The sequence below is a fragment of the Oryzias latipes genome, chromosome 7, assembly GCF_053564925.1.
Source record: "Oryzias latipes strain Hd-rR chromosome 7, Olatipes_Hd-rR_3.1".
Lineage (NCBI taxonomy): Eukaryota > Metazoa > Chordata > Actinopteri > Beloniformes > Adrianichthyidae > Oryzias > Oryzias latipes.
The window spans coordinates 29,652,293-29,679,575 of NC_136243.1; the positions used below are offsets into that span (position 1 = coordinate 29,652,293).

Below are 27,283 nucleotides of genomic sequence, written 5' to 3' on the forward strand. Positions count from 1 at the left end.
TGGACTGAGTATAACACACCATTTCCATGCTCTATCCTTACTTAGACACAAACATTATCCCTCCTAAAATTGCCCACTGAGTCCTTGACACTTTTCAGGGAAAATTGGCTTTTCTCCTATTAGAAAGGTGAAATGGAGGAAATCCAATCTCATGAAGAAGTCAATTATATAACTATAAATCCAGACAGCATTCAAGCAACCTGATAATATATGTCTGCCAGGAGTTTTTGAGTCCTAAGAAAGAAGTAGTTATCCTTTTTGCATTAACTTAAAGCCCAATAGATTATTTCAGGTTTGTATTTCGCAAACTGTTTACTGTGTAGCTGCAGGTCATGTTTTTAATTTAGTGTAATTGTGAAAGCAAATGTAAAGTGGAGCATTGTTTTAATTTGTCAAATAAACAAGTTTCAATCAATTTATTGTGTGGTTACGCTGCTGTCTAGTCTATACCCCTCAGAGTTAATAGCCATGCAATTTTTCTGCACAAAAAAACAGGGAAAAGAAATCCCAAAAAGCTCAACAACATGAGCTTTGTTAGCATGAGCAGAGATGATGAGTGGAGTCAGCAAATCAGGGATAAAGAAGCAGAGGGAATAGATAAATGCAAGGACTGCACTTCACATGTGGGCGTACTTATGTTTACTCATTTGAAAATTTATTATTTGAATCTGAAATCTGCACACAGAAATTAATTTAAACCAACTTAGTCCTAAAAGCAGTCAAGTCCCATATGGGTGTGCTATGTTTCTAGTTTAATTCTTCATCCTGGAAGTCCTCCAGCTCAGCAACAAATCAAGATTTCAAGCAATAAAATCATTTACAAACATTGGTTTTCATAGCACTCCTCTTCTTTTTTTTTTTTTTGTATAATTTACCAACATCTAGAGGATTTGGATTTCCTGCTCCCAAACTGGAAAGCAGACACTCTCATGTTTCATCTTGAATTGCAACTACATGACAGCTGCATTGTCTGAAGCAGCTCCACCTTAGCAACCTTCATTTAATGATGTCATCCATGGCAACCGTGAACTCTGCCGGTCACTCTGAGGACCACTTCAGATATCCTTTAGACAACCTCTTAGAGTATGAAGATGTGAAACAGCAGCAGCAGGCAAACAAAGGGAAGACAAAGAATGTCAAGAGAAAATCTCTCAACAAAGCTCTAACACTAATAAAACAGTTTTCTGCAGTACGAGAAAGAATAAAAAACGTATTCCTATAAAACAAGACCTATAAGAAATTGTGGCTAAATTAAGCTTGATTTGCAAAGGATCTCCCCTTCAGTTAAATAAAATGTCCTGACTTTCTGCCATAAACAGCAGGAATTCATCTCCCAGCCTTTACCGAAATGTGTAAGAGGGTAGGGGAAATCAGATGCGAGATAAAAAAAGAAAAAGTTGAAAGAGAGATGACCGTGGAGATGTTACTGAAACCAATAAATTGACAGATAAAAGAGGAGAGTGTGGAGACACTGCACATCCCTTTAGAGGTAGATGGAAGTAGCAAAGCAAAGAAATATGAGTAACAGGATCGATTTCAGACAGAGATGAAATAAATAGATTAAAGCAAAGAGGAGAAGGAGCTCAGAATCAAGGAGTGGTTATGAACTTCATTCTTTCTGAGTGAGACTGAAAGATGGTGGAAAAAAACAGACAAGTGGGAAAAGAGTAGATTGAACCATTTCCTGTAGCTTTAAAAGGGAAAAAAAAACTTGCCAGAGGAAGGGTGACCTCTTCATATACTCACGTTAAAGAGATGGAGAGGTGGAAGCGCTGCCTGAGGCCTCTGAACATGACGAATGACTTGGGAAGGAAGGAACGGGCGGTGACGGTACAGTATGGATGCTCGTAGCCTCCTGCGGGACACTCGCAGCGGAAACCTCCTCCAGAGAGCTCCTGGCATGTCCCTCCATTCCGACACACATCTGAATTGCACTTCCCATGATGCCGGTCAAACTCACAGCGGTCACCTGAAGCAGAAAACAATCTGTGTGATCCACAGGCAGTATTTCATTTTCCGTGTATCTATTCAAATAAAACAGATTTGCAATCTGAACACACTTGGGTTATTTCTTCAACTCAATTCCTAGGTTATTCATGTAGAGATATAGTTTTGGATTTTTGGAGTGAATTTTTGTGTTTCATTTTTACCTAATTTATGCTGTTTTTCCCGTGATAGGCAAAATCCGTGAAGTAGAAAACTCTATTTTTTTTACAATTATTATACAATTAAATACTCTATTTTACATTGAAAAGAAAGAATGAAACCATTTTACAGGCTCAAGCATTTGTTTCACAAATAAAAGCACTTTAGAAACGTTTTTTTCAACAAATAACTTCTGTACTGTACCTTCTAATAATAATTTTAATCATCAATGTGAACAGAAGGCTTCAAATTGCGGAGATTGGCCCCGCCCATCGCGACCCGAGTAATTGGATTAAACGGGAGAAAATTTAAAATGATTATGAAAAAAATACAAAGTACAGTGGGACAAATAGTGACTCAGGTGTATTTCACTGCTCTACAGACTGAGCCACTGCATTCTGACTCTGCTCTGCAGTGTTTTCTTCTTTTGAAGCCCGCGGTACAGGTGTGTTTGTTCGGGAGAAGAACATAGTGATAGGCAGTTGTTGTCCCTCTTTTTTCTATGGGTTTAAGAGAAACTCGAAATTGCAAGAGAATTTGCAATTTGGCAAGCTGTTTTACATACGTGTACATATTAAACTGCAATGTTATTGACGCACAGGTAGAGAAGAAGCGGAGTGACTTTTTAGCCAATCAGAATGCAGAACACAATGCACGATGCAAATCCGTGAAGTAGTGAAACCGTGAAAGGTAAACCACGTTATAGCGAGGGATCAATGTATTGGGAATTTTCCATGCCTATTTTTCTGTATGTATTCTCTGTCTTACTCTGTTTACATCAGAGGTCTGTAACCTTTAATACTGACTGCGACATTTAGTTCAGTTTCTAACTGATTAAAACCCAGCAAGAGCTACAAAGCAAAGTCCCATTTCACTATTTAGAAAAATACACTATATGTATATTTTTGTGGTCACTAAGCTTAAGTAGCTCTTCAGCATTTTCAATAGTTGAATTTTTACAGTGTTATATTTTTCATATTTAACCATTTTAACTTCTTTTACTTTTGACAGAATCACATACAAGTTCCTTTAAAAATAAAAAACATCATGTGTCAAATAAGATCCTTGTGACTTTTGTGCTCCATCATCCTTTTTCTCCTTTTAGTATTAAACATAAACATGACAATATCTATGTTAAACAAATTTACAAATCTAATCAAGCAAATGCAATTCTATGCTTTAAGAATGTCACCTCTGAACAGCAACTCAACCCTGTTGTGCAACATAAGATACGAATGTTCTTTGATCTCATAGCTCTAATAATTAAGAAGAATAGAACTTTAATAATTATCAATTAGAGCCACAATGAAAGGATGAAAGGGTCTCATGTGGCTCCTCAGGTTGCAGACCCCAGGTCTATGTGTACATCATTGTTTCAGTCACTAACTTTAATGTCTCTTGTCTTTGAACACATGTTCCTGTGTTTTTCTGCTTGTCAGTCGTTGTTACATTTTGTTGCAGTTACTTACATACCCACTTATGACTTATAACAGATATTCCAATGGTTTAATAAGTGTCTTGTTACACTGCTGCAATGACTAACTTCTTTCTTCTAGTCTATAACAAACATTCAGAGGGTTTTGGGATTTGTCTGTCTTTAACTGCTGCAAAAATTGACATTAATTTTGTCCTACACCAAGTGTTATGATACTAACAGGTTTAGTCTTTGTTCCTTTACTCTTATTGCTACTAACCTGCCTGTTTGTTAGTTTTGTATGTCTGTCTTTTTCTGTTCTCTGTCACATCCTCTTTACAAAGTCTGGGTTTGCTGGTGGTCTCTTCATAATCTTCAAATTAAAGGTAAATCTTCCTCTCCACAGTCACTTTGTCCTCGCTCAGTATAGGGATTACACAGAAACCCTTCGATATAATCTGCTGCTCACTATTGTCATACCATTCATATAATCTGTCATTTTGGGGATTATCTGAACTAAATTGGATTATAATACAATTCAATTAATAACATGTGATGTTTTTTTTATATATTTATGAAGTGCTTTGAGACAACCTCAGTTGTGGAGTATCTGAATTAAACTGAAATGAAGTTTTTTAAATAATTCATATTAGCAGATTTGACCTTAACTGCTTTGAATAAATCTGTTAAAACACAATGATGCTAAGAATACAAATATTATTTAAAACAATAGACTTTCAAAATGGATGTTTTAAATGCTAATTGCATCTTCAATTAAATCAGATATTTTATTGTTTTTCTTTAAAATCCTAGGGACTCTATTAAATTGTTCTACAAATGCAGTATCTCTGTGACTGAGGGGTTGCTGAGGAGTATAGAAATACAATTCTCCCTATTAAAGCATTTGCTCCACACAGACATGTGAGGATTTGACTGAAAAAGGTGCTCTTGAACGCCGTCCTAAAGGACTCCTGTAAAAATGAGTCAGTCCTTTTGTCGATACCCCAGGAAACTGTGTCAGACCTCTTAAAAATGTGCACGATACATCTTCTTTAAACAGAGTTCACCTCCAGCATCAAGCTCCAACAAGCTCTTCGTATCGGTTGTCTTTAATATCATTTGACTTTCATAATCCTCATCACGGCCTCATGACTTGCATGAACAGTTTAAAAGTCGGCTGTAATCCAACCATCAGAGTGCTGTTGCTCATCAAAAGCTTTTATCCAACCACCAACCTTTAGGTAAGCTCAGAGCCAGGCTCAGATTACCTTGTCCAATGTGAATCCCTTGAAACACCCAACTGAATTTCATTAGCACAGCTTTTATCAGCTGAGAGTGAATCATTGAGGAAAGTCGAATGCTTGAACAAATGCTTTACATTGGGGGGGGGGGGAGGTCGCAACACCTCTGGACGAGAAGCAGAATGAGCAACAACCACTATAACTGTCACGAAACAGGCAGACATCTGGTTCCAACTGCAGCAGGTTTATTAGCTCAACTAAACGTCCACAAAGCTAAATCAGGGTCAGGCAGGCAGGGGTTAACAAAGAGCATTATTATTATTATCATCTTTATAGTGTCATTATTATAGTCATTGCTATATATTTCAAGATTATCATTACAGATAAATTTGTAAACAGACTTCTCTTTGAGAATTTCTCTTCAATAGGTCCCATTTTGTTGCCGTAAATTGCAGCCAGACCTGTTTGAGAAGGAGGCGTACAAAAACAGATCAGTGAAGTTAGCGAGACATTCCGAGTCAAACTTCCAGGCTGAATCCCTATTTTAATAAATTTTTAAACTGACAAATACGTGTCTCTATTGGTTTGTCTTTATGCAAACAATGACCTACAAAGTCATTTCAAAAGAAAAAAAGATGGAGTTTATGTTTCTCCTCACTGAGAATTGTTCTCTTGGGGACATCTCTAGTGCTGATAGGACAAAAAAATGACAACATCCTCCCAGAATCCACCCTAACAGCAGAAGATCAACAGCTCAAGTAGAAAATGCTGATTTTAGTTGCCTTTCTTTTGTAGAACTCCTCAACTAAACTCTAATTATGTAATAAAGAACATACATCTGAAACAAAAGAAACTATTTCATTTAAATAAATTTACTAAACGTCATTTCCTTAACCTTTAAGGAGGAGCATTTATTTGCCGGTTTTAAATATGTTTTGTTGTGTTTCCCTATTTCAAGGTTCACCACAGTGAAGTAAGTTGCACTTGATGTGGCAGAGGTTACTGATGTAACCGGAATGCAACAGAGTCTGATTCTATACCAGTAACCTGATTACAAGTTCAGGGCAGCACTTCTGCTTTAAAGCCCAACTTTAAAGTAGACGTTAACCATCAATGTATATGTAAAAATGTAATTTCATAGTTAAAAAATTTTGGATAGGAAATGAACAAACATAAAATGAAAAGTACATGTAATCAGAGGAAATGGTAAATTGAGCTGTGTCATGATCTTCAATCAGTCAGAGGAGTTGCCCAGCCCTGGTCTCAGTTTTTCAAAAACTGTCTTGTCATTTACATAAGATGGACGTTTATACATTCAAAAATGCCATCAGCGGTCTACAGTTTCTGAGGACCACTAATCTGGTCAGGAATGGATATGTGACATTTACAAGCCTGGAGTTGATTTTAGAGACGGCTTCTTATCATAGCAGTGTATAAAATAACCTCTTTAAATGTTAAAGGTTAAACAGGTGTTTCTTTCCCCTATAGAGGACTGCATTCACTGCACATCAGAAATGTAAATGATGTTGGACGTGTGAAGCAGCATGCTGCTGATTTCTGGAGAGGTGCTCTTAAGCACTTGTTGAACTGAAATGTTGACTAATTTTCATCAAATGAATGCAAATTAACAAAAAATGTAAAACTACGTCTGCGATTTCTCACCTGGAAGGACTTTCTACTCTGTAAACTATTTCATCCTTGCAAAGATTAATTAAAACATTTTTTAGACATTCAAATCGACAAGGTTTTCAGTTAAGTTTTAATGTCTCTTTGCTCCACACCTTTCCAAGCTTTTCAAGAATGTTTTGTCTCATTAAGAGCTGGATCTAAATTCTCGACCACAGGAAAACTTGATTTAAGACGAAACAAACCTCAAACTGCTCTGTAATTTTTGGTTTATTTCAAGGATTTTGTTTGAAGTTCAGTAAATGTTGACAAGTTAGAATGGCATTTATTGTTGTTATTTTGGAAACAGAAATTTAGATTTATGTTCTAAGAAGAAGTGCTTGTGTTAAATTTTATGCGGAACATGGGCCAACTTATTCTAGGATTGTATTCTCTTTTTGTTCACATTTTGTTCTAAAATTAGTCATTTATATTTATAACACTAGTTTTTATCACACTAAATAAAAAGAACTAAAATTGGGAACATTTAAACTCAAAACATACAAATCCTAGCGGAAAAGAATCTAGCAAAAAAACAACATATTGGGCTGTTTAGCATCCTATTTGAATTCATTCTAGCTAAAAATAGCTAATTTTGCGGTTTTTAGCTTAATTTTCCCCTTTTTAACGCTTGTGTAGAATTCCTTGTTTATTTTTGATATTTAATAAACAATTTCTTGTAGAGTGAAAAAAAATTGCTGCATGGACAGATAATTCTACTACCAACTAGTGCTTTCCTTCTTAAAATGTGTGTTCTTTTCCTATTTTTAGGCTACCTCTTCGTGCAGTGTAGAATTTAAAGGTGTGTACTTGCAAAAATATAGCTGGGATAAAAGTATCGTCCTGTTTTCTTGGATCCTGTTGATTCAGCACTGACTGGACAAACAAAAACACACAACAAAAGAGAAATCTGCAGGAAGAGAACAAACACAAATTTGGCTGCCAGTCAAGCAAACACTTGAGTCTCTCAAGACTGAAACACCCACAGCGTGGAGGGATGCACATTCACGTTCCCTTTCTGCCTTTCCTTGAGCACATTTGGACAAACACAGTGTCTGACACGAAGCAGCTGCAACAAAGAACACCCACACCAATGACTTCTCCCTAGCCACAGCAGACGGGGTTTAAAACCAGCCTAGAGACAAATGGCTCCTCAAGGACCCACTTTGGAAATGTGCTGACGGCCTCAACAAGCCCAAACTGAGACAAGCATTCACCATAAGACACCAATAAAACACAAATGATTATTTTCTTTTTTTGCTAATGAATGCAACACAGATATTTATTTTTCTTAAAAGTAATCAAATAATGTTTTCCCGTCTTCCTCTTAACAAACACAAAGAACATGGATCGTTGCCGCCCCCCTCCTTGAGGCTGTCTGCCATCATCATATAACCCTGTGTGCATGGACTAATAGATGCCAAGAAACCCACTGGCAGAGTCATCACGTCTTTAGCATGACACTGACTCAGTGTGCTGCAGCTGTGAGTCAATAAATCAGGTTTTTCCTGATCACACAAATATTAAAGGACACACAAAAGACACCCTATGCAGACGCTCAAACAGAACCACAAGGGCAAACAGAGAGGAAGAAAGAACCGCACCCCAAGCACATAGTTAACACTACCAAGCTCCAAGACTTCTGAAAAGTTCAAATGAAGACGTAGAACTCATGGGGAGGAACCAGACAATGGAATGAGAGGTTGTGATGTACGATCTTGCATGTCAGATCGGATGCATACAAAAAAATCTTAACCCTGGAGAACACTTCAGGTCAAATTTGGCCGCTATTTATTTATTATTTTCTTTTTCTTTTTTTATTTATTTATGTTTTTATTTTATTTTTATTTTTTGCTCTTAATTGTTACTACCCAAAATGGAACAAAAAACTGTTTTTATTAGTTTTAAATTACTTAGAATTTAAAATGAATAGTTTGGAAGCTGGATGAACATTTCTGTTGCTTTTGTTCTCAGATTTTCCAGTGAAGTTTTTGCAAAGTGGACCAATGTTTTCAAGGGAAGCAGCTACTGCAGGGGCAGGATGGAGTGTGCATATGTAAGGAAAATGTTTAGGGAATATAAAAAAAATAAAACAAAAAAAATATTAGAATTCTAATCTCAAGACACACAATCTCATCATATGACATACGAAGACGTATATTATTGCTAATAAATGTATGTTTTTCTTTGTACCAGAGATATTCAAATTAATCTAAATTGCCTTTTATTTTCTTAATTTTCATGAAAAGTATTGCAAACAATCCATCCCATGCACTCAGCTTCTTTTCCAAATAATAACTTCCCCATTCACTACACTCTCATCTCAGCACTGTTCATTAATTCTCCATCCCATTTTTCATGACACTATTTCTCCTCATTGGCTCTCACTCCTTTGCCACCAGGCATCTTGCACATTTGGCTGACAAACACACTTGTTCACACCGCCGAATCACCCCAAAGCACACTCTCACACTTCCAGCTCGGCTTAAAAAAGCCCCCGAGCCATTTAAATGATCACATCTGTGTCCTCGATTAGCCTTCCTCCGTCCTCACATGCTTCCTACACTGAACATGTACTCTCATTAAAGCACACACAACAGGGAACAAATTAAAGAGAAAAACCACATACCCACAGACACAGACACGCACTGACACATAGCCTCACCTTTATCAGCTGCAGCCATTCACCCAGACAGACAGACCATCTCATTAATATTAAAATAAATAAATAGAAATAAAACTCATGAATTATGCGCGTGTTGAGACCCTTAAAACAGACCTCTAAAATTGCCAAAAGAGTAAACATACTCATGTGCATTCAGCATACACAGGGATCCAGACAAATAACAAATAGATGAAGCAACAATTGTGATCATTTTCATGCTGACATATCAGAAAGTGATCAGTGATCTTCTTTTCAACTTGTGAAGCGGCTCACAATAAAAAACTGTGACCAGCAAAGGCAGAGCACCAAAGCATTTGGCATTTGGATCTATCTTCTGATCCATTTTAAAAGTGTTCCCAGGGGTCTTTTGATTATAATTAAAAATATCTTTCCAAAAAAATGTTGTTTTTTCACCCCTAGGATTTAGTTTCTGTAGAGCAACAGCAGTTCACTAGAAATCAGCTTCTGAGTTGTGGATGGGACCGTTGGTAAGGAGCAACACCACCCCCCCTACCCCTCCCTGTTGGTGAGAGCTCTCTGTTTACATGCTCTCTTTGCTATCCTACAGCCCCTCACATATCCAACTGTTCCTGATTCACAACATTTTGTATAAAGAAAAACTCAAAAATGACATTTTGAGCTTGATATTCTTTATATGTGTCCTCCATCCACAGACAAATCCCACAAGAACACATTAAAAACACCAAAAGCATGATCGGAGCAGAGCTTTAACCTTCACGTCGAGGTGAAGCAGTTACACGGTGGGCGTTCCATAAGAAAGCACTTATATTTCCTCTCTCACAGACCCTTTTAATGAGCATACCACAAGTGGGGAGCAAACACCCACGTACCCACAGTCAAACAAAGGATCAGACAAAAATGCATCACATACATATCAGAGTGGATTAAAAACCCTCACAGGTACATTTTCAGTATCAACTATTAGGAGACAATCGAATGGTTTATTTCTCCCCACTGTGGCTATTAGGAGCATTAGACGTAAATTTGACAATGATATTCATTCTGACAGTTCAAATGGAATTGTATTTATTTGTCCACCTTCTACTAAATCTGCAACACTTGGGCTTTTAAAAAGAAAAACAATCTGTAACACAGAATAAGCTCTGACATGTTCATTTTGCACTCCCAGTTGAATTTGTAAATATAAAATCTAAATAAAAGGCCAAGAAAAGAATTGATTGGAAAATTTAAAAGTACATTTTTGAATATTTACCACAGTCACTCCGATTGTCTGCTTGTCTGTTGTTTGAACTTAGATTTCTACTTTTGCATGGCTTCTCTTCTTCCCATCCTGCATCTTCATCCTCCTTTTCTATCCAAACTTCCTTTTTGCATTTTCCTCTTTATCTTAAGTAAAGTTTCTATTTCTTATCTTCCTTTCTATTCTATTCTCATCCTTCCTTCCTTTTCTTTTCTTTCCTTCCTCCATGCCTGTCTAAATGCATTCACACCAACGCTTCATTCACGTGGATGTTTTATTCATCAAAGCCAGCATTCCTCATCCACCCGCGGCTTCTTGGTTAGCCCCACCCTGTCACCCCCGCCTCCCCCTCCACCAAACACATGGTCCATCCCTGGAGGCAACCCCGTTCTCCTTCCTCCTGTAATGCTTTGTGAGTCTCGCTCTTGCTCATGTTTTTTACCCAACACAAGAGTTGGTGCCTTTAAGGGCTCAGATGAATGATGTGCAATGACTCAGACAGCTTCTCATTTGGTAAAGTCTGATGTTTTTATAGACATATTTTTCATCAAATGTACATTTATTCAATTTAAACTGTCCTTAAATTGTCTAATGCTGTCAGGAAAAATCCACTGACATAGCAAACTGACATCACTTAGTAAAGACTATTAAAAAAATAAAAGAAAATAAGATACTTAAAATTTCCCTGTTTAAAATAAAACATGCGCTCATTTGAAAACTGCTGTTTTGTGGGTGATTTGATCAGCTGTCTGGCAGCCTGTGGGTCATTTGATTGACTGAGGTGACATAAACTGATGTCACTCTGTATTTCAGGTTGCGTCATTACATATGCAGAGAAAGTCATTGCTGTGGCGAAGAGACATCGTGTTCTGTGAAGTGAATATTTTCACACAAAGACAACTCAGCGTTCTGGTATTGGTGAAAAAAAGGCCAGTGTCAGAAAATGTTGGAAAAAATGACATCATTGTTTCCTGAAAAAATTATTTATCAAAAATAGTTTTTGCACAGTATAGGACCTTTAACCCTTGTGCTATCTTACATGACCCCACCCTTACTTTGACGTGTTCTCCCTACCATGACAAAGGTGGATAAAGGTGGAAAGATTTCATCTAATCCATGGACACCAGTGAAGATCACAAATCATTGAAGAAAAAAGGTTCAGCACACTTTCTAGTGGGTCTAGATGACCCAACTCCCAACGTTAAAGTGCCTAGGATAGCACAAAGGTTACCAGAGATCAAAAGATGATTGTAGTGGGTCTTTAAAACTCAATTTTGAATTTATTCAACTTTCAACCAAATGCTTGTGGCGCGTTGTAGTTGGACTCAGGACAATATGCCTTGGAAGCTGTTTGTATTGTAAAAAAAAGTGTTCATCTTAATCAGTGCTGCTTTTTATGGTTTTAATAATGAATATGGATTAAAATTGTCATATAATTGTTATACATGGATCCAGGCTGCTATTCTATAGATTATTGAATTATTTTCTTTCCTTTAGCAATTAAAAAACAACCAAATGAATCAGGACTATTTTCAACTTTAAGGGTTTCCATTTTTTTCCCAAGGAGTTTTTATTCATTCAAAATGATCATATTTTGAATATTGACATTTATGTCACTAGAAAAGTCCCTAAGGTTTCCAAATCTGCTCATTTTATTTCCTCCTTCCTGCTCTTTCCTTCCCCCAAGCAACAAAATTTATCTTCCCAAAACTAATTTAGTGTCTGCTTTTCCTTCCCTTCAAATTGTAATTTATTTACCCACTTAGCTCAGCAAATTGTGTCCCCTGCCGAGCATTTTTTCCCATTGAAAATGCACATTTTCAAATGATGTCCATTATGCATTTAGATGTCTCTGTTTCCTCCTGCACAATCTGTGCTTACTTCCACAACTCGTTCCAAGAACTGAGCATTCTCATGGCTCTGGCAAACAGCTTAATTTTCTATGACCCTATATCCAAGGCAAGACATACACAATCATTCACTCAGTTAATGACCTCTAAAATTAATGTCACTCTCTGAATCCGTCCTATACCATTATCTCCACCCCCCACCCCCGGTTTTATCTTCAGCACAAATGGCAGCTCTCATCCTCCCACGATTCGACCCTTTACTCAAACTGTTAGTTCGCTTTACAGACTCTCAGGATGTCAGTCTGGGTTCCATCTCTGCAACAGTCTTCTCGTAGATTGCCTTTTTTCAACCTCATGAGAGGCAATCTTCATTCCACTTCTTAAACCTCAGTCTTTCTTTGTTACTTTAATGCATTCAGAAAATCTTTATTGGAAAATTTCCACACACATTATGCCAATCTTAACTTTTGGTCCTGAGGTGATTTCCTCTCTTTATAGATTTTTTTTTTTTTTTTTTTTTTTTACAATAGAGTGTGGCAAGTGCATATTTTTGATGATACTTTGTCTACCTGTAAGCATGCATGGTTGCTCATGCAAACATTTTTCTGAAAAAAACTGTTTACATGAGGTAATTTTTGCTTTGCACTCTATCATAAATCTTCCATGTTCTGTTGTTTTTTAAAATCATTTTGATGACACACATTCTTGACTTGTCGATTGGTGGGGTGTAACTAGTAGTTTAAAATCTCTGTGAGCTCTGGAAGTCCCTTTTTGTTACAGCATGGGTTTTAGCTGTTGTGTGTTCTGACCATTGACTGTATGTGAGAACTGGACTGTATGACTCCTCCCCCTTGGTGTTCCAAACAAGAAGTACCCACTGGTTCCAAGAAGCCAAATAAACATTACTCAGTTATTATATTTGTGTGAATAACCATTTTTGCTCTGCTACTTTTTAACATGTTCTTTCAACCTCAATAACTGCTGTTCTTTCTCCTCTTGGTGTTTTCTGATGTATGCGGATCAAAAATATTATTTTCATGTTCTGGCTTTTTTGCAGCAAAAAAGTACAACTGTAAACTTGCAACGAAAGTAAGGGATCTTAATTCTGTTTTTAACCAGTACTTTACCTGGAAAGTCCCATTGAGATCCACAGATGTCCTTTTTAAGGGAGTCCTGGCCAAGAGGCAGATTACAACACAACCCAAAACAATTCTATGGAAGCATATTAATTTTAAATAAAAAAAGTTTAAGCTTCGTTTTCATTTTTTGCTTTGTGTCAGTGCGTGTCTCTGAGTTGTTCACAGATCACAGCTGACTGGATTTGTCAGACACTCTGCTTTTGACCCAAAGACAGTGAGACAACAAAGATGCCAGTCTTAACAAAACCCTCAGGCTTAGGCCCAACCGGTGGGAGCGATCCATGAAGTTTGAGAGCAAAGCACAAACAAAGAGTGAGGGTTAAACCAAACCTGGTCAAGAGTAGTCTGGAGATTTGTGATGTGGAATCTATTTATCGCCATCCTGTTTTTCCCCTCCTTTTCGCCTGGAGCCATCGACGAGACACTACAACACCTGACGCCTACGCAGGAAAAGCACAGCTACTCCCAGCACATCAGATTTTCCTCACTCTCCTTTGCCTCTCATCCCTCATTCCCTCGCTCCATTTCCCCCGGCTGCTTTCTTCCCTGCCATCCTCACTAAAAGGACTTTCTTCTTTCCATTTTCATTTATTCTGTCTTTCCTTTTATTCTATATAACTTTCATCCTTTGATCTTTCCCCTGATTTTTTTAAATAGTTTCCCCCTCTTGCATTCACAATATAGTTATTTCCTTGATTTTCTTTTGTCCTGCTTTATTTCTGAGTTTTTAATTTCAAAATTATACATGAACCGAAGAGGCTGGCCTACACTACATGGTTGAAAGTGGTGGAATTAATGATTTTTCCAGCTTTTTTAACGTTTAAATACACTGACTTCGAATCACAGAAATATAATCTCAACATATTTTCCACCTTTAACATTAAAAGCGATTGACGAAAGTTTGACCAGAAGAAGAAAAAGTTGTCAGAAAAATGAGTAACCAAGGTCAACTCAATAAAAATCCCATAATGCCTCCAGTCACATCCAAAATCGGGATTTCTGGCCTCCACACCAATCATGTCTGTCAAAGACTGTCATCCTATTTGATCACAGAATTGCTGTATTGCAATGGTATTATACTAAAAGCAACACATGTTGCTGTGTTGGTGTGTTTTCTGGCTCCCTGCCCCTTTGCTCCTCCTTCTGCACAGATGCAGGGTTTTGCTAATCGAAGGACATGAAAAAAGATCCGCCTTAGCGGTGCTTCAGGAGAGGCTCTTATGCTGGTCTGGCTGCCACGTCCACAGTCGTCTCTGCTTTGTCTCCACTCCCCGGCTTGTGTTCGTTTCTCTCCGTTTAAAAACATGCATATACATTCATGTACATATACAACAGCATCCTTCAGGATTTATGCTATTTAGGGTATTTATTTTTCTAATGTATATTCAAGATGCTAAAACCGGTCTCGTCTTTCCTGAAATAAATAAGATTAAGTGTTTACTGGGTTTTGATATCAGAAAAATAATTGATTGAAATTTGATTTGCAAATTTATAGCAGAAGCTTCCTTATGTAAATACATAATACACTTATAAAAGCCACTTGAGATTCCCGACACGACTCTGTATTTTTATCTGGGCTGGGGACCGGTACAGGTGGACAAAAACCCCTTGTGACTACATAGTTAGGCAGTAGTGCAGAGGGTCTTGCCCAAGGACTCACACTGGATCACCCCCCCTGGGAAAGAAACCCTGGTTTACTTGTGTGGACTTTGATAAAATGGGAAAATTAGAAAAGACAATACATTTATATGTCACTTTTCTAAAAATGCTTCAAGGCCCAATGCTTTTTACCCATGCACACACACACTTTGACACACTGATGGCAGTTCCACTGTCTTATGACGCTAACCTATAACCACTCGGAGCGATGTTCAGTGTCTTACCCAAGGATACCTCGACACATGGGTGGGCGAGGCGGGAACCAAACCTGCGATCCTCCAATCCGAGGTTGACCGCTTTACCTCTAAATCACAGCCAGAATGTCATGTTGTCTGAATTTATTTCTCTGACATTAAAATGGAAAAATTATCAATTGCACCTACTTTTTTCTTCTTTTTAGATTTTAAATGAATCGATTTTATTCATATTCACCCCTTATTCTCTCCTCACTCTACTTTCAGTTTCACAGTGTTCTTGACTACCTCCACTTCTCAGCCTCACACTTCCCTCCGTTTCTCTTTGCATCTGCCTCAGTGAAAGTTTGGAAAACACTCTGTCTCTCTAATGAATGGAAAGTGTTGCTTCACCCTGACATGTCTCTTTTGATTCAAAAATAAAGGCAACGTTAAACCTCCCTCGCCTTTTTCGTACACGCAGACGTTCATATTCTCTACAAGGTTTTCTCTCGTCAATAGCTCAGGCAACACAGGCGTAGAGTGACAGAAGAAAAGGGTCCATGTGTCTAAAACGAGCCTGGGAAGGGACAGTTGGACAAAAGGATAGTGAGTCGGGAAAGGCAGGAATAAAAGGTGGAAAATGATGACTTGTGTTTGGAAGAGAGTGAAGAGGAGGAAGTCCTCCCCAGAGGCACAGTGTGTGTTCTCATGCTGCTCTGCTCCATATGACAAAAGAACAAGGAGTGATCAAAGTAGGAGTCAGTGGAACAAAGAAGTCCCGACAGCCGGTGTGGATGTACCATAATTGCTATATTTAAGCACAAACGTGCAAACTTGACAGCATATTTTCCTTCAAATGACTCTCAAAAAACATCATCACTGGATGCCTCACACCAATATTTAAAATAGGATTTGTGTGTAAAACATAAATATCTAGGGATTTCTTGTATGATAATATATGACTATGGTTTTAGTCTTGCAAATGAACACATAGTAGCCAAACGTTTTAGCATGGAAATAAGAGAAATATAGCAAAATCCTACTGAAGCTCTTAAGCCTGTTACTTCTCAAACATTTAATGAATACAAAGTTTATAATCTAAATTAAAATGATCAATGATCATCCAGTGACTCACCAGAGTAGTCTTCACGGCAGATGCAGGTGTAGCCCCCCTCCCGGCGGGCGCACACCCCTCCATTCAGGCAGGGGTTGGAGTAGCACAGGTTGATTTCTGTCTCGCAGTAATCGCCCGTGAAGCCCACAGGGCACCGGCAACGCAGGCCTGCGATGGGGTGGATGGGCCGGAATAAGATGGAAGGCGAGGAGATGAAGGGTGCAGAGCTGTTAAAGCGCAGCACGGAAATGCACTTCATGTAGTTCTGGCAGGGCTCCCGCAGACACACGTTGTCATCGAATGGAAGAACCTGGAGGGATGAGATGAAGAGAGTCTTTGTAGAGGACTTTCCAGATGGAAAATGGATCCTGTCACACAACCCATAACTGTTTAGCATGCATAATAATATACATGTACTGTATGCTGATTTGTTTCCCCTTAAACCTTTAAAAAGAGGCCTATCAGTTCCATTATGACAGGATGGTTTATTTTTCTTGAAAGATTCTGGTAGCATTTGCATTAATCATAACATTTCTAATAATCGTAATGACTTTTTGGACATCGACAAATAGTGTTTGTTGCAGCTGGTTAGGTATTTTTTTAACTGTTCTATTATTTTCTCTGGCTTAACCTCATGTCAAAAGTTTACCTCATTTTAACCTAGTAACTCTTTAAGAGCTCATTTGTAAGTCCTAATCACAAAAAAGCCTTTGGATAAATTATGATATTACAAATGAAGAAAAGCAATTATTTTTACAGTTTTTGTCCCTTTTGTTTTGTCTTTAAAACTTTTTGTTTTCATATTTTTTAAGGGGAAACGCATCTTTTTTCAGATCTGTAGCCTATTTGAAGAAACAAACAGGTTATTTAAAGAGCAGGAATGGAGTTTCAAAACAAGGGGGTTGTTTTTTTTTCATGAAAAATTGCTATAAACTCCAAGCTGCACATTCTCAAAAAGCAGTCTTTAAGCCTTAGTCTCAACTGGCCTTACAGCTAAATAAGGTGAGAAATGGTCAAGCCTGTACGGGGCATGGCATACTTTTTTTGGTACCGTCATGTTGCAGGCAACAGGTCGTAGCAAACTCTTGAACAACAAGTAGGGGTAAGTACAGGCGAAGTAGGTGAAAAGCAGGTACATCGTGCACATGTTTCATTTCTTAATCCCCCCAAATCCTGCAGACTGTGCAAGGGTCACATTACTGCTGTTAACGTTAAAAGTACATGCTTACTGCGTGCAGTCTGGCTATCAGAAGAGAGGAAATTGGACAGTCAGAGAGTAGTGGGCATCCTACAGATGTACACTGACCTGTGTGCAGCAGTAAGGGGTTAGTACTCACACCAAACAAATGACTACACTAGGCAAAAGGGCACCTCACGACTGCATCACTTGTACCTCATAAGTGTAAATAACTTCTATTATCCTTTCAAATACTTTAACATAAACTTTCCACACGCTTAACAATAGAAGGTTCCATTTTGATGATGTCCCTTCAGGTATGAGGTACATGAACTTAAAGGGAATTTGCACTCATCTTGAGATGCGGCCGCTCCTCTCTACAATCCTCCACTGGTCCAGACAACTCAAAAATCTGTAGCACCCATAAGGGTCAACCCCCCCCCCACCCGTACAGGTGAATGTGACTAAAGCTTTAGGACCAGTGATTTTCACTTTTCCAGCATAAATGAGTAAAAAAATTAAGTTGTGGCAAAATCATATTTAAATTCTGAAAATATTGTTACATTTTGTTCAGAGAAAAAAATATGATAGGCGTCCTCTAACCGATTTTGGATAAATGCACTTCAGAGAAAAAGGATGCATATTAGGAAATAATACAGGCTATGGTGAATTGATTGTTTGTGGTGTGTGTAACTTACATTAGTACTCGTTCATTTTGGTTTGTTTGTTTGTTTTATTTTTCTTGACGATTAAACTTTTCCAAGTTAAGTTTTCTCCATTTGTTTTTTTACACAGCACACGTTTGATATTTATTCTAAAGTGATGGCCGTGCATTCAGCTTTCCTCCCTCATGGTGCAGTTCACGCTTTGACACATCTGTGTGTGTTCAAATGCTCTGAACTGTATGAATGTGCATGTAACTAATGTGCATGCTGCATGCAGGTACGCATCACTTCATGCATGTTGACATAAGGTGGTCATATTTGTGCAGCGTTGCATGAGGCCATGAGGCTGCCGGGCTATCAGCATCTGTACCACACCACTCCCTGGTATCCTCAGAGCTCATGGTGCTACCACAGTTACAATGTTTTAATTAAACAAAAATGGAAAGTCAAAGCCTTAAGAGCCTTATTTAACAGTCTTAAATTCTTCTCATCATATGTGCAGGATTGAATCATCAAATATTTACATTAAACGCCTCTCTCTTTTACCCTTCCTTTATCAATATCTGCAGTGAGGCAAAACAATCAATAATATTTTCTAAAAGATTAGATTAAGATTGATCCAAAAGCTTGTCAGCAGTTGCTTTTCTTCATTTTTTGAAAGAATTTGCTACCAGACAAGACTCCAAATGATGGTTCCTGTCTGTATGTGTGGCTGCGTGATAGTTTGTGCACACGAACGAACCTCCATCTGTGTCAATGAAGTCAGCCTGGGCCTGTTTAGGTACAGCTTCTCCTCCAAATCCTCAGAGGCGTAGAAAAATCCACCCGGCAAAGCAGCAGAGAAGCTGACGTTCAGGATCCTTCCAGGTGCTGCGTCCAGATCTGGCTGGATGTTGAAGATGAAAACGTTCTCCACTGGCACAGAGAGCACAGCAGACACGCCCTCCAGGAAGTTACCCAGCAGTGGTGACAGGAAGTGCTCCTGGGTCATGTTCTGCAAACGGACTGTGACACTGTTTCCAAGCATGTCCTCGGTGATGATGAGGACACGGAGAACACACTGAGCTGAGATGCTGTGGACACCGTCTGCAAAGTTAGGAAGGAGAACAAAGAAAAATGTGTTAAATGATTAAACACCTTTATTGAGTCGTCCAATAGGTGAATTTAATAGTTAGTGGGGCAGAAAATAATGGATGAAAAGATAATAAAACAGAAAGAAGGGTAAAAAAAAAAAAAAAAGAAAGACAGCCAAAAAGGAGAAAATTAGAGATTTAAGCCAAGCCAGAGTGATTTCTATACCAGGACACCTAAACTAGCTTTATGTCCCAAACAACATCTTCAAAGCTGCATTTTGTCTCAGAGAACATTTAGCAGGTTCCGTTATCCTAATATGAATTTATCTCACAACCTATTAATGAAAATTTTAAAAATTCAATGCAGCAATAGACAATTCAGAAATTAAAAGTATACTGTTGGTATAGTTCCACAGAACATACAACAAAACAGTTTGAAGAAAAAAAGAAAGGGATTATTTACCAAAATAGAAAAATGATAAACAACCTTGTGTAAGAACAACACAAAAATTTGTGTGCATTTTTGTCTGTGGTGCGTGATTATGGGAAAACATGGAGGAAACCATAAAATGAGTAAAAATGTTATACAATTAAAAAATAAAATAAAAAAATGTTGGAAAATTAGAAAATGAGAAGCCTGATGGGAAAAAGTGCAGACAGTCCTGACTTTGTGACTTTGTTTTGATACCTTGATGCCTTTTTTTCTTTCATTATTGCGTGCTTAGGTGAATAATTATTATACTTTTAATATGTAAAAGTGTATTCATAAAGCATAGTAAGATGGGGGGGGGTCAGAATTAATACCATTTCTTTTCTAACCACTTATTTTCCGAGCATTTTATCATTTGTTTCCTTACCGAGAAGGAGGATCTAAAGGCAGGGATGCCCAGTTTAGTTTAGTTTACTTTAGTTTAGTTTAGTTTAGTTTAGTTTAGTTTACTTTAGTTTAGTTTAGCAATCAGCTATTGTATTTTATAAATGATTTAATTTTTTGTACTATTAGTGAAGCTCGTGAGACAACTGTGTTGTAATCTTGAGCTATTTAAATAAAACTAAATTGAATTAAACTTCTCGTGTTTATTTAAGTATTTTATTTTGTTGTTTACTGCTTTAGGTTTATTAATTACTCAATCAAAGCTCTTGCTATCAATACTGTAAAAAGCTGATCAATCCATTTAGAGAACACTACGGCTGTTCTGGGAGCACATCAACCAACACCGTACCAGAACTCACCATGTCAATTTTTCTGTCAGTTTTTTATTGATCTAAATATTAAAATCCATACTCACCACTTTCAATTGTATTACTTTAAGCACTTCAGTTTATTTCCGATCAATGCCGTATTACCCCAGGCCAAATGATAAAAGTGGTTGAATAGAAGGTGAGACACCTTCTTGTCCTTTTTTTTTTAATCATCCCATTTACATCCAATAGATGTAAATATTTAAACTGCACACATACAATCAAGTTAAGTCCAAAAACTGCTCTTTTATCCTCACAACTTCTCATAATACCCTGAATATAACCATGTGATAAAGAAATGAAAAAGTTTTAGTCAAATATTGATATATTTTTCACAACATCATCCTAAACCGGTTTTGTTTGGTTAAGAGACAGTTAAATCTGATGTGAAAGGTTGGACAAAATCGTGTCAGTGGAAGATTTTAAGTAATTCAAAGTGAATGAAGAAGCAAAATGGAATAAATTGACAGTCTTGCAGAAAAAAGAAATGACAGGAAAAGGAGAAAAGGAGGAAAGCAACATGACAGCAGTAGATGTGGGGTGAGGGGTGAAGGAAACGCAGACAGTGAAACAGAAAAGATCGAAGTGGGGGGGCACAGAGGTGATGGAGAGCAAAGGAGAGCGAAAAGGGAATTTTTTAAAAATCGGGAAAAAGAAAAGGGAGACTATGATGAGGAACGGAGGGGAAACGGAATCAGTTTCTGCAACCTGGGGTGAAAGAAAGAAAAAATGTCACTGTTTTAGTCTAAACAAGCAAAGATCGCTGATGTTAGCTTTCTTTAATTGTCATCCAATGAGGAGAACAATGATGTTTGTGAACTAAAATGGAGAAAATCTAAAAAAAGAAAAAAAAAAGAATTACATTTTTTTTGGTCCTTTGCTGTTGAGAGAAAGCAAAAAAGACAACAACAAAACACAGGAAAAGGATGATGCCATTAGAGTACAAGAAAATGAGAAGTGCACAATAATCAGTGAACAACACAAATTAATTAATGTATGAGGAAACAAGGAGAATGAAGGAGAAAATAAAGAGGAAGAGAAAGGAAGTTGGGGGTTGGGTCTGGTGGCAGCTGGTTTGATTACCGGATTATGAGGAGCCTCACTCCCCGCTGACTTCCAACACACACCCCAAACATGAACACAAACACACAGAAAAACACACAGAGATGTAGAAGGGCCTTTGGGATAAGTGAACAGCCAGAGGGTGAAGAGAGGTTATGAGGGGGAAATGAAGGACAGGCCTCAGAAATCTTCTAAATCTCTCAGACTAAAAAGATTTATTATCGGTAAACTGGATCACCGTTCAAAAAGGCGCAGCGCTAATTGACACCAATCTCCAACTGTCATTGAAATGAGAGAAGGATATGTGAAAGCACACAGACGCACAAAGGCACAAAGCAGAGAACGACACCAGATACACAAATGGATCTGGCTCAGCTAAATGTGGCCTCCAGGCATTTACCTGGGATTCTACAACCAATTTAGAAGCAGCCGCAGTCCAGTGGGCATCTAAAACAAGTGTGAGATGCAACTTCAGCATGTTCCACTCACAAGCTGGGAATGGGTCTGGAGTAACATCATCAATCCAGGCATTACACTTTGGACAAAAAAATTTTTTGGATACTTCTTATTTTTGATGACAATTAGTGGAGTTTAATCCAGGATTTTTTATTTCTTTTTGAACACACATGTAACATTTTGCCACAGACGGTTGTCTGTTCAATTCATAGCCAAATTATATGAGCAGGCAAATATTTTCAACAAAAAAACACATTTTCTGGTATATAGGTCAGATGGAATGGAAATACACAGTGGTTTTTTTTTCCATTCATATTGGAACGCGGAAAGAATCTGCTAAGAAAACAGAGAAATGATTTTCCAAAACCACACTGAGGTTTAGGTCACAAACATAGGCCTCCATCAACAGTGCAAACATGTTAAACTGAACACTAGTACTGGGAAAAAAAAACTATAGCATTGTTTTAAAATAGACTGCAGTGAATATACTGTAACTTTTTTAAAGGTTTGGATTGTTCGGGGTTAGATTTTAAATCATACAGATTATGTCAACTCAAAATGTTTCATGCAAGGAAAATGATATTTTGTTTCTACATAAATTTTTTATTTAGCCCAAATTTTTTGATTTTTTGATACATGATATATATATATATATATATATATATATATATATATATATATATATATATATATATATATATATAAAGGGCGCCATCATGTTGTCTGTATAATTTATATATACACAAACAAACCGGTATATAAATTATACAGACAACATAATGGCGCCCATACCGGAGTCCTTAACTGGAACCCAAAGATCGCCTTCTCCCCCAGTTCGGTCAAATTACTCTGTTTTTTGTCGAAAAAAAGACTAATCTAACTTAGGTTTCTATCTTGTTCTAAGCTTCAAACCTTAAGCACTATAGATGTCTCAGTCAAAACCTGCTATGCTTTTTGACACACACTGGAACTCCTTTTGCGGCTTTTCACCGATATGCAACACATTACTAATATAAAGCGTTACACACCTGCGGTAAGCCACTTTTCTCCATGGCAGAATGAGCTGATTCTCGTTGATCGTGTTAAGGGTTGAAAAAGTTACAATAGTTGAAGGAATGTAAACACTGGAGCTAAAGCTCTGTTGTAAAAGGGTAAACAGTTTTACAAACCTGAACACTTTTGTTAATATCAGTTTTGAGAAGAGTAAACGATTGCCGCATTTTGCCCCATTTTAAGCTCATCTTGCACACTAAACCTTTATTTTGTACTGGAGACCAGCTGCTTCTGCTTCCAGCTAATATGGCTGCCATCTTATCTGTGGCCAGGTCCCCCTCAATTTAATGCCTTAGTCACAACTGCCCTCACGGGTAGATACAGGTTGTCTGCAGGTGAAAAATGGTTAAACCTGTACGGATGAGTTTCAGCCACTTCTCTCTATAACCCAAAAACCCCTTAGGCTGAATGTGACTAAGGCAAACCAAACTAGCTCACACTTTGGAAATGTTTGTTCATTCCTAACATTTTTCTTTAAAGGCATGTATGCTCCATATTTATTGAAAGTTATGCAGAAAATTCAAAGTCGTAATGTGGCGGGTAATAAAGCACTGAAAGAATCCCACAGCACCCTCTCTGTATGAGTGTGTCATATTTATATTGTCATGAATTTCAGAGTTATTACAAGGACAACATGGGATTGGGAATTATTTTTGCAATAAAAGGTAAGCAAAAGTAATCTTCAGAGGGAGTCCACAAGTCATAACTTATGCATCAGCACATCTCTATACCACTCTGCTTCATCTGTATGGAGACAATAAAACATTAATGACCTCCACACTCAAAACTCCACTAAAAGAAATGCATTTGTTCCACCAGAAGAAAACAAAGCATTTTCCAAAAAACTTGTAGACACTTTAGCAGCTATTAACAACTCCCATGGGATGCTTGCCAACATCTGTACGTGCAAAAAGGAGCAGAGCTTGGGGGTGGTGTATATTGCGCTTCTAAGAATATCCAACATTGGTCTAGAGTCATCAGCGAGGTACCGCGTGCGTGAGCATCAACGCACCGTGACAGAGAGGCTGGCCTCCGATCACCAACTCTAAGACGCTTTGTGGGTATGCAGTCCCAGCGCTTCAAAGGGTTGAGGGAGTTCGCTACTATCTCCCTGTGCCAGGTTCCCTGACTAATAGCACACTCAAAGCTTCTTGAATGTCAGAGCATCCTGAGCTTGCTGCCTGGAAATCCGGATGGAAATAGTCTGCAAAGTAGCATACAATTGAAACTCACAGCGGGGGGTGAAAAAAGCCTCAGAAACATTTCTAAAACCTGCAATACAAGGCAGAGCGATGAGTCAGGGACAGGAACCCTGGCATTTTCCTCTTTGCAGCAAAGGTGAACTGCTGGGTCGATGCTTCTCTGACTACTTGTTATTTAAGAAATTTCATTATTATTATTTTTAACATCAGAAAAAATTAAAGAAAGCTAAATGAAGTTTATGACACATCCTGCGGAAGAACCTTATTCATTAATTTTAGTATAAAAAGTGGCCTTTTTAATGCTTTTTAAAATATCTATCCATCCATCCATTCATTCATCCATCCATCCATCCATCCTTCCCTCCCTCCATCCATCCATACATAGCGTTAAAGGTTGAAGAGCCCTTAGCTAAACACTGCACTGCATATAAAATAGGGGGGAAAAAAATCATTTTCTGTGATGCTAATGCAGATCACTGCTTGTTCATTAAGTTTGCATCCATCTGAATAAATGTGTAAATTAAATTTACTGATCTGTAATCAACAAAAACAGTTTTCCTGTTTTTACACAGCCAGAGGAAAAGCTCCCTTTCATGCTAAAATGTCTACAAGAAAAACATGAAATGTTCAGCATGTACGGCTGTCAGTCTTTCTTTCAGTCAATACTGGAAAACAAAACAAGGTTGGAAGTTCAAATCCCTACATGTATCAGTGATTCACACATGACATTAACACTGCCGACCTTTAGGCTATGACTAAAGCCGTTTGCAACCCCGAATCTTTCAAGAGTCAGGATTAAAAAGAAATAAACCAAAAGGGGCGATATATATTACAACCAGCATGCAAAACCAAGAAGAGTTAAATCGGATTTGCTGCCTACAAAGGCACTGCGGCACTGCTCTGAAACATACCAAACACTCTCTCGGGGCTCTCACGCTATTACTTCACAGCCTATGCACTCACTATTGCATGGTTTTAAATCCCATTTCACACCAGCTTGTCACGTCTCTTTGTTTGGCCTTTTCCTGTCTCTCCTCTGTGTCCTCAAGACGTCCGGTTAAAAACATGAGAGCAGATCAAACTTTGGAAAATTCTATTCGTAGTTCCCAACTGCCCTCCAAAATGTTAAAAAAGTGCCAGATGAATGCAGATATTTCTTAATACATGGGCATAATTTGTTAAAAGGGCAGAGAAGCAGGTGTTTAAACTCTTCATTCTTATAGTCCCACTCCGATCACCTTTTGATCTATTTTAAAAGCGTTCTCAATGATCTTTTCATTGTGATTGTGTCGTTTTTAGCCAAAATCCTGAACCGTTTTTATAGGGTCTGCAGAGCGGCAGGAGTTAATTAGAAATTCACCTCTGAGTTGTGGGTGAGAACGTTGGCACAGAATAATTCTGCCCCTATTTCCCATCTTTCCAATGTTTACACTCTCTCCCGTAAGCCTATAGCCCCTCACAATCCCAATCTAACATTACCGGTGCGTAGACGTACAGGAATCTGTTTGTCTACAAGAGGATGCATCAGAATGGAGCAGAGCAGGGAACTTGTGGCTTGCCGTAGTTAGGATCTGCATCAAACCTACAAGCTTTCTCCTTTTTTTGCTTTATTTTATTGTCTTATTAATTTTAAGTTTAATTGTAAAAAAAAAAGTCTAAAACAAAACAAAGCCTATAAACCGCTTAGCAAATATAATGATGTTACAATATTGGTTTTTCACTAAACAATCCAAAAACAAGCATTTTCAAAAGGCCTTTTGTCATCTGCTCCTGATTCACAACAATTTAAAATAAGGAAATGCTCAGAAATGCAATTTAAGCTTAATGCTCTTCGTATGTGTCCTCCATCATGAAAAAATGCCACAAGAACATGTTAAAAACACCCAAAAACTTGATTTTCAACAGAACGACCAAGCAGATGGCGTGAGGAGGTTGACCAGTAAAAGTGGTTTTCAATTAAACAAGTGACTAAAGGGGGTAGGGGAAGATGGAGACTGGCCACTAAAGGGTTAATTATGACATGTATGCAACAGAACAGATCACACAGACCCAGGCGCTGGCTTGACAGCTGAGTTTTGCGCTCTGTTTGTCTGTTAAAGCCTTGCAGCCCCCTGAGGTTCGGCCACTGATTATACTCTGTTAAGTAGAACACTGGAAAAAAAAATCAACACAAACACACACGCGCACACAATTGCTCCAAATACATTATGGTTTAACCCACCCTTTTATAACAGAGGGACTAATCTTTTGCATTAAAGCAGCTTCACTTAAATTCACTGAACACAGAAAGCTCAGACACACTTTCAGTCCACATTACAATTACACACTCACCAACACACACGTGTTTATTGTACTTTTAAATCAACCCGCCGTGACCTCTCCGAGTAGCAGATGTGAAATTGGTCCACAGCTGTCCACGGCTGCAGCTTTCGTCTTTGCTTTCAACGCTGTTCTCTATCCTGTTCAAGTTAAAGTCAGTTATTTAGTTTTCGGTATAGAATATGTAACAAACTCTTTTTTTATGCTAAATAATGCTTGTTTTCATTTTTTTGTAGATTTTAAGGAAAACCTGAATCCTGATAATTTGTGATTTTATATTTTATTTTACTTTTAGCATTTTTAGTGACTTCATTAAATACAAATTTACGTTTTAACAGACATAAGAGACTCGATGTCTCTTAATGTCTTGAAGGTGAGTCATGGCATCTGGACTTAGTGTCTTCTTTCTTAACTTTATTTCCAAATTTATGAAACAATAATCCTCAGGGTTTTATCTGTTCCAAGTCGTGCTAAAAAAATAGTGGAGTTCTGGTTTAAACGGCGGAAATTAGTGACATACAGCATGAAGGGGTTAAACCCAGATGCCATGATTCACCTACAAGACGTCACCTGGATGAATGAGAACCTTCATCGACAGCTTAAATGTATCCTCATTAAATCTGTTTTACCCTATTTTGTTAGAAAGACAAAAAACCTAAACAGATGTGTTGAAGATTCTCTAAAGTATGTCCCGACAGTAAAACATGTTTTTAGTTTACAATTACAAAAAAAGGCGTTAAATAT

At 37.8% G+C, this 27,283-nt stretch overlaps 1 protein-coding gene across 3 annotated transcripts in view; it reads right to left on the minus strand.

The window, feature by feature from the left end:
* Nucleotides 1-27,283, minus strand: part of celsr3 (cadherin, EGF LAG seven-pass G-type receptor 3) — a 103,456-nt gene that overhangs the window by 56,078 nt on the left and 20,095 nt on the right. For all 3 annotated transcript variants that reach the window (XM_020704489.3, XM_020704490.3, XM_011476832.4), the window contains exons 2-4: nt 18,875-19,218; nt 16,312-16,600; nt 1,747-1,969 (exon numbers count right to left, since the gene is read on the minus strand). In XM_020704489.3, coding sequence (XP_020560148.2) covers nt 1,747-1,969; nt 16,312-16,600; nt 18,875-19,218 — 856 coding nt within the window. The remainder of the gene's footprint in view (nt 1-1,746; nt 1,970-16,311; nt 16,601-18,874; nt 19,219-27,283) is intronic.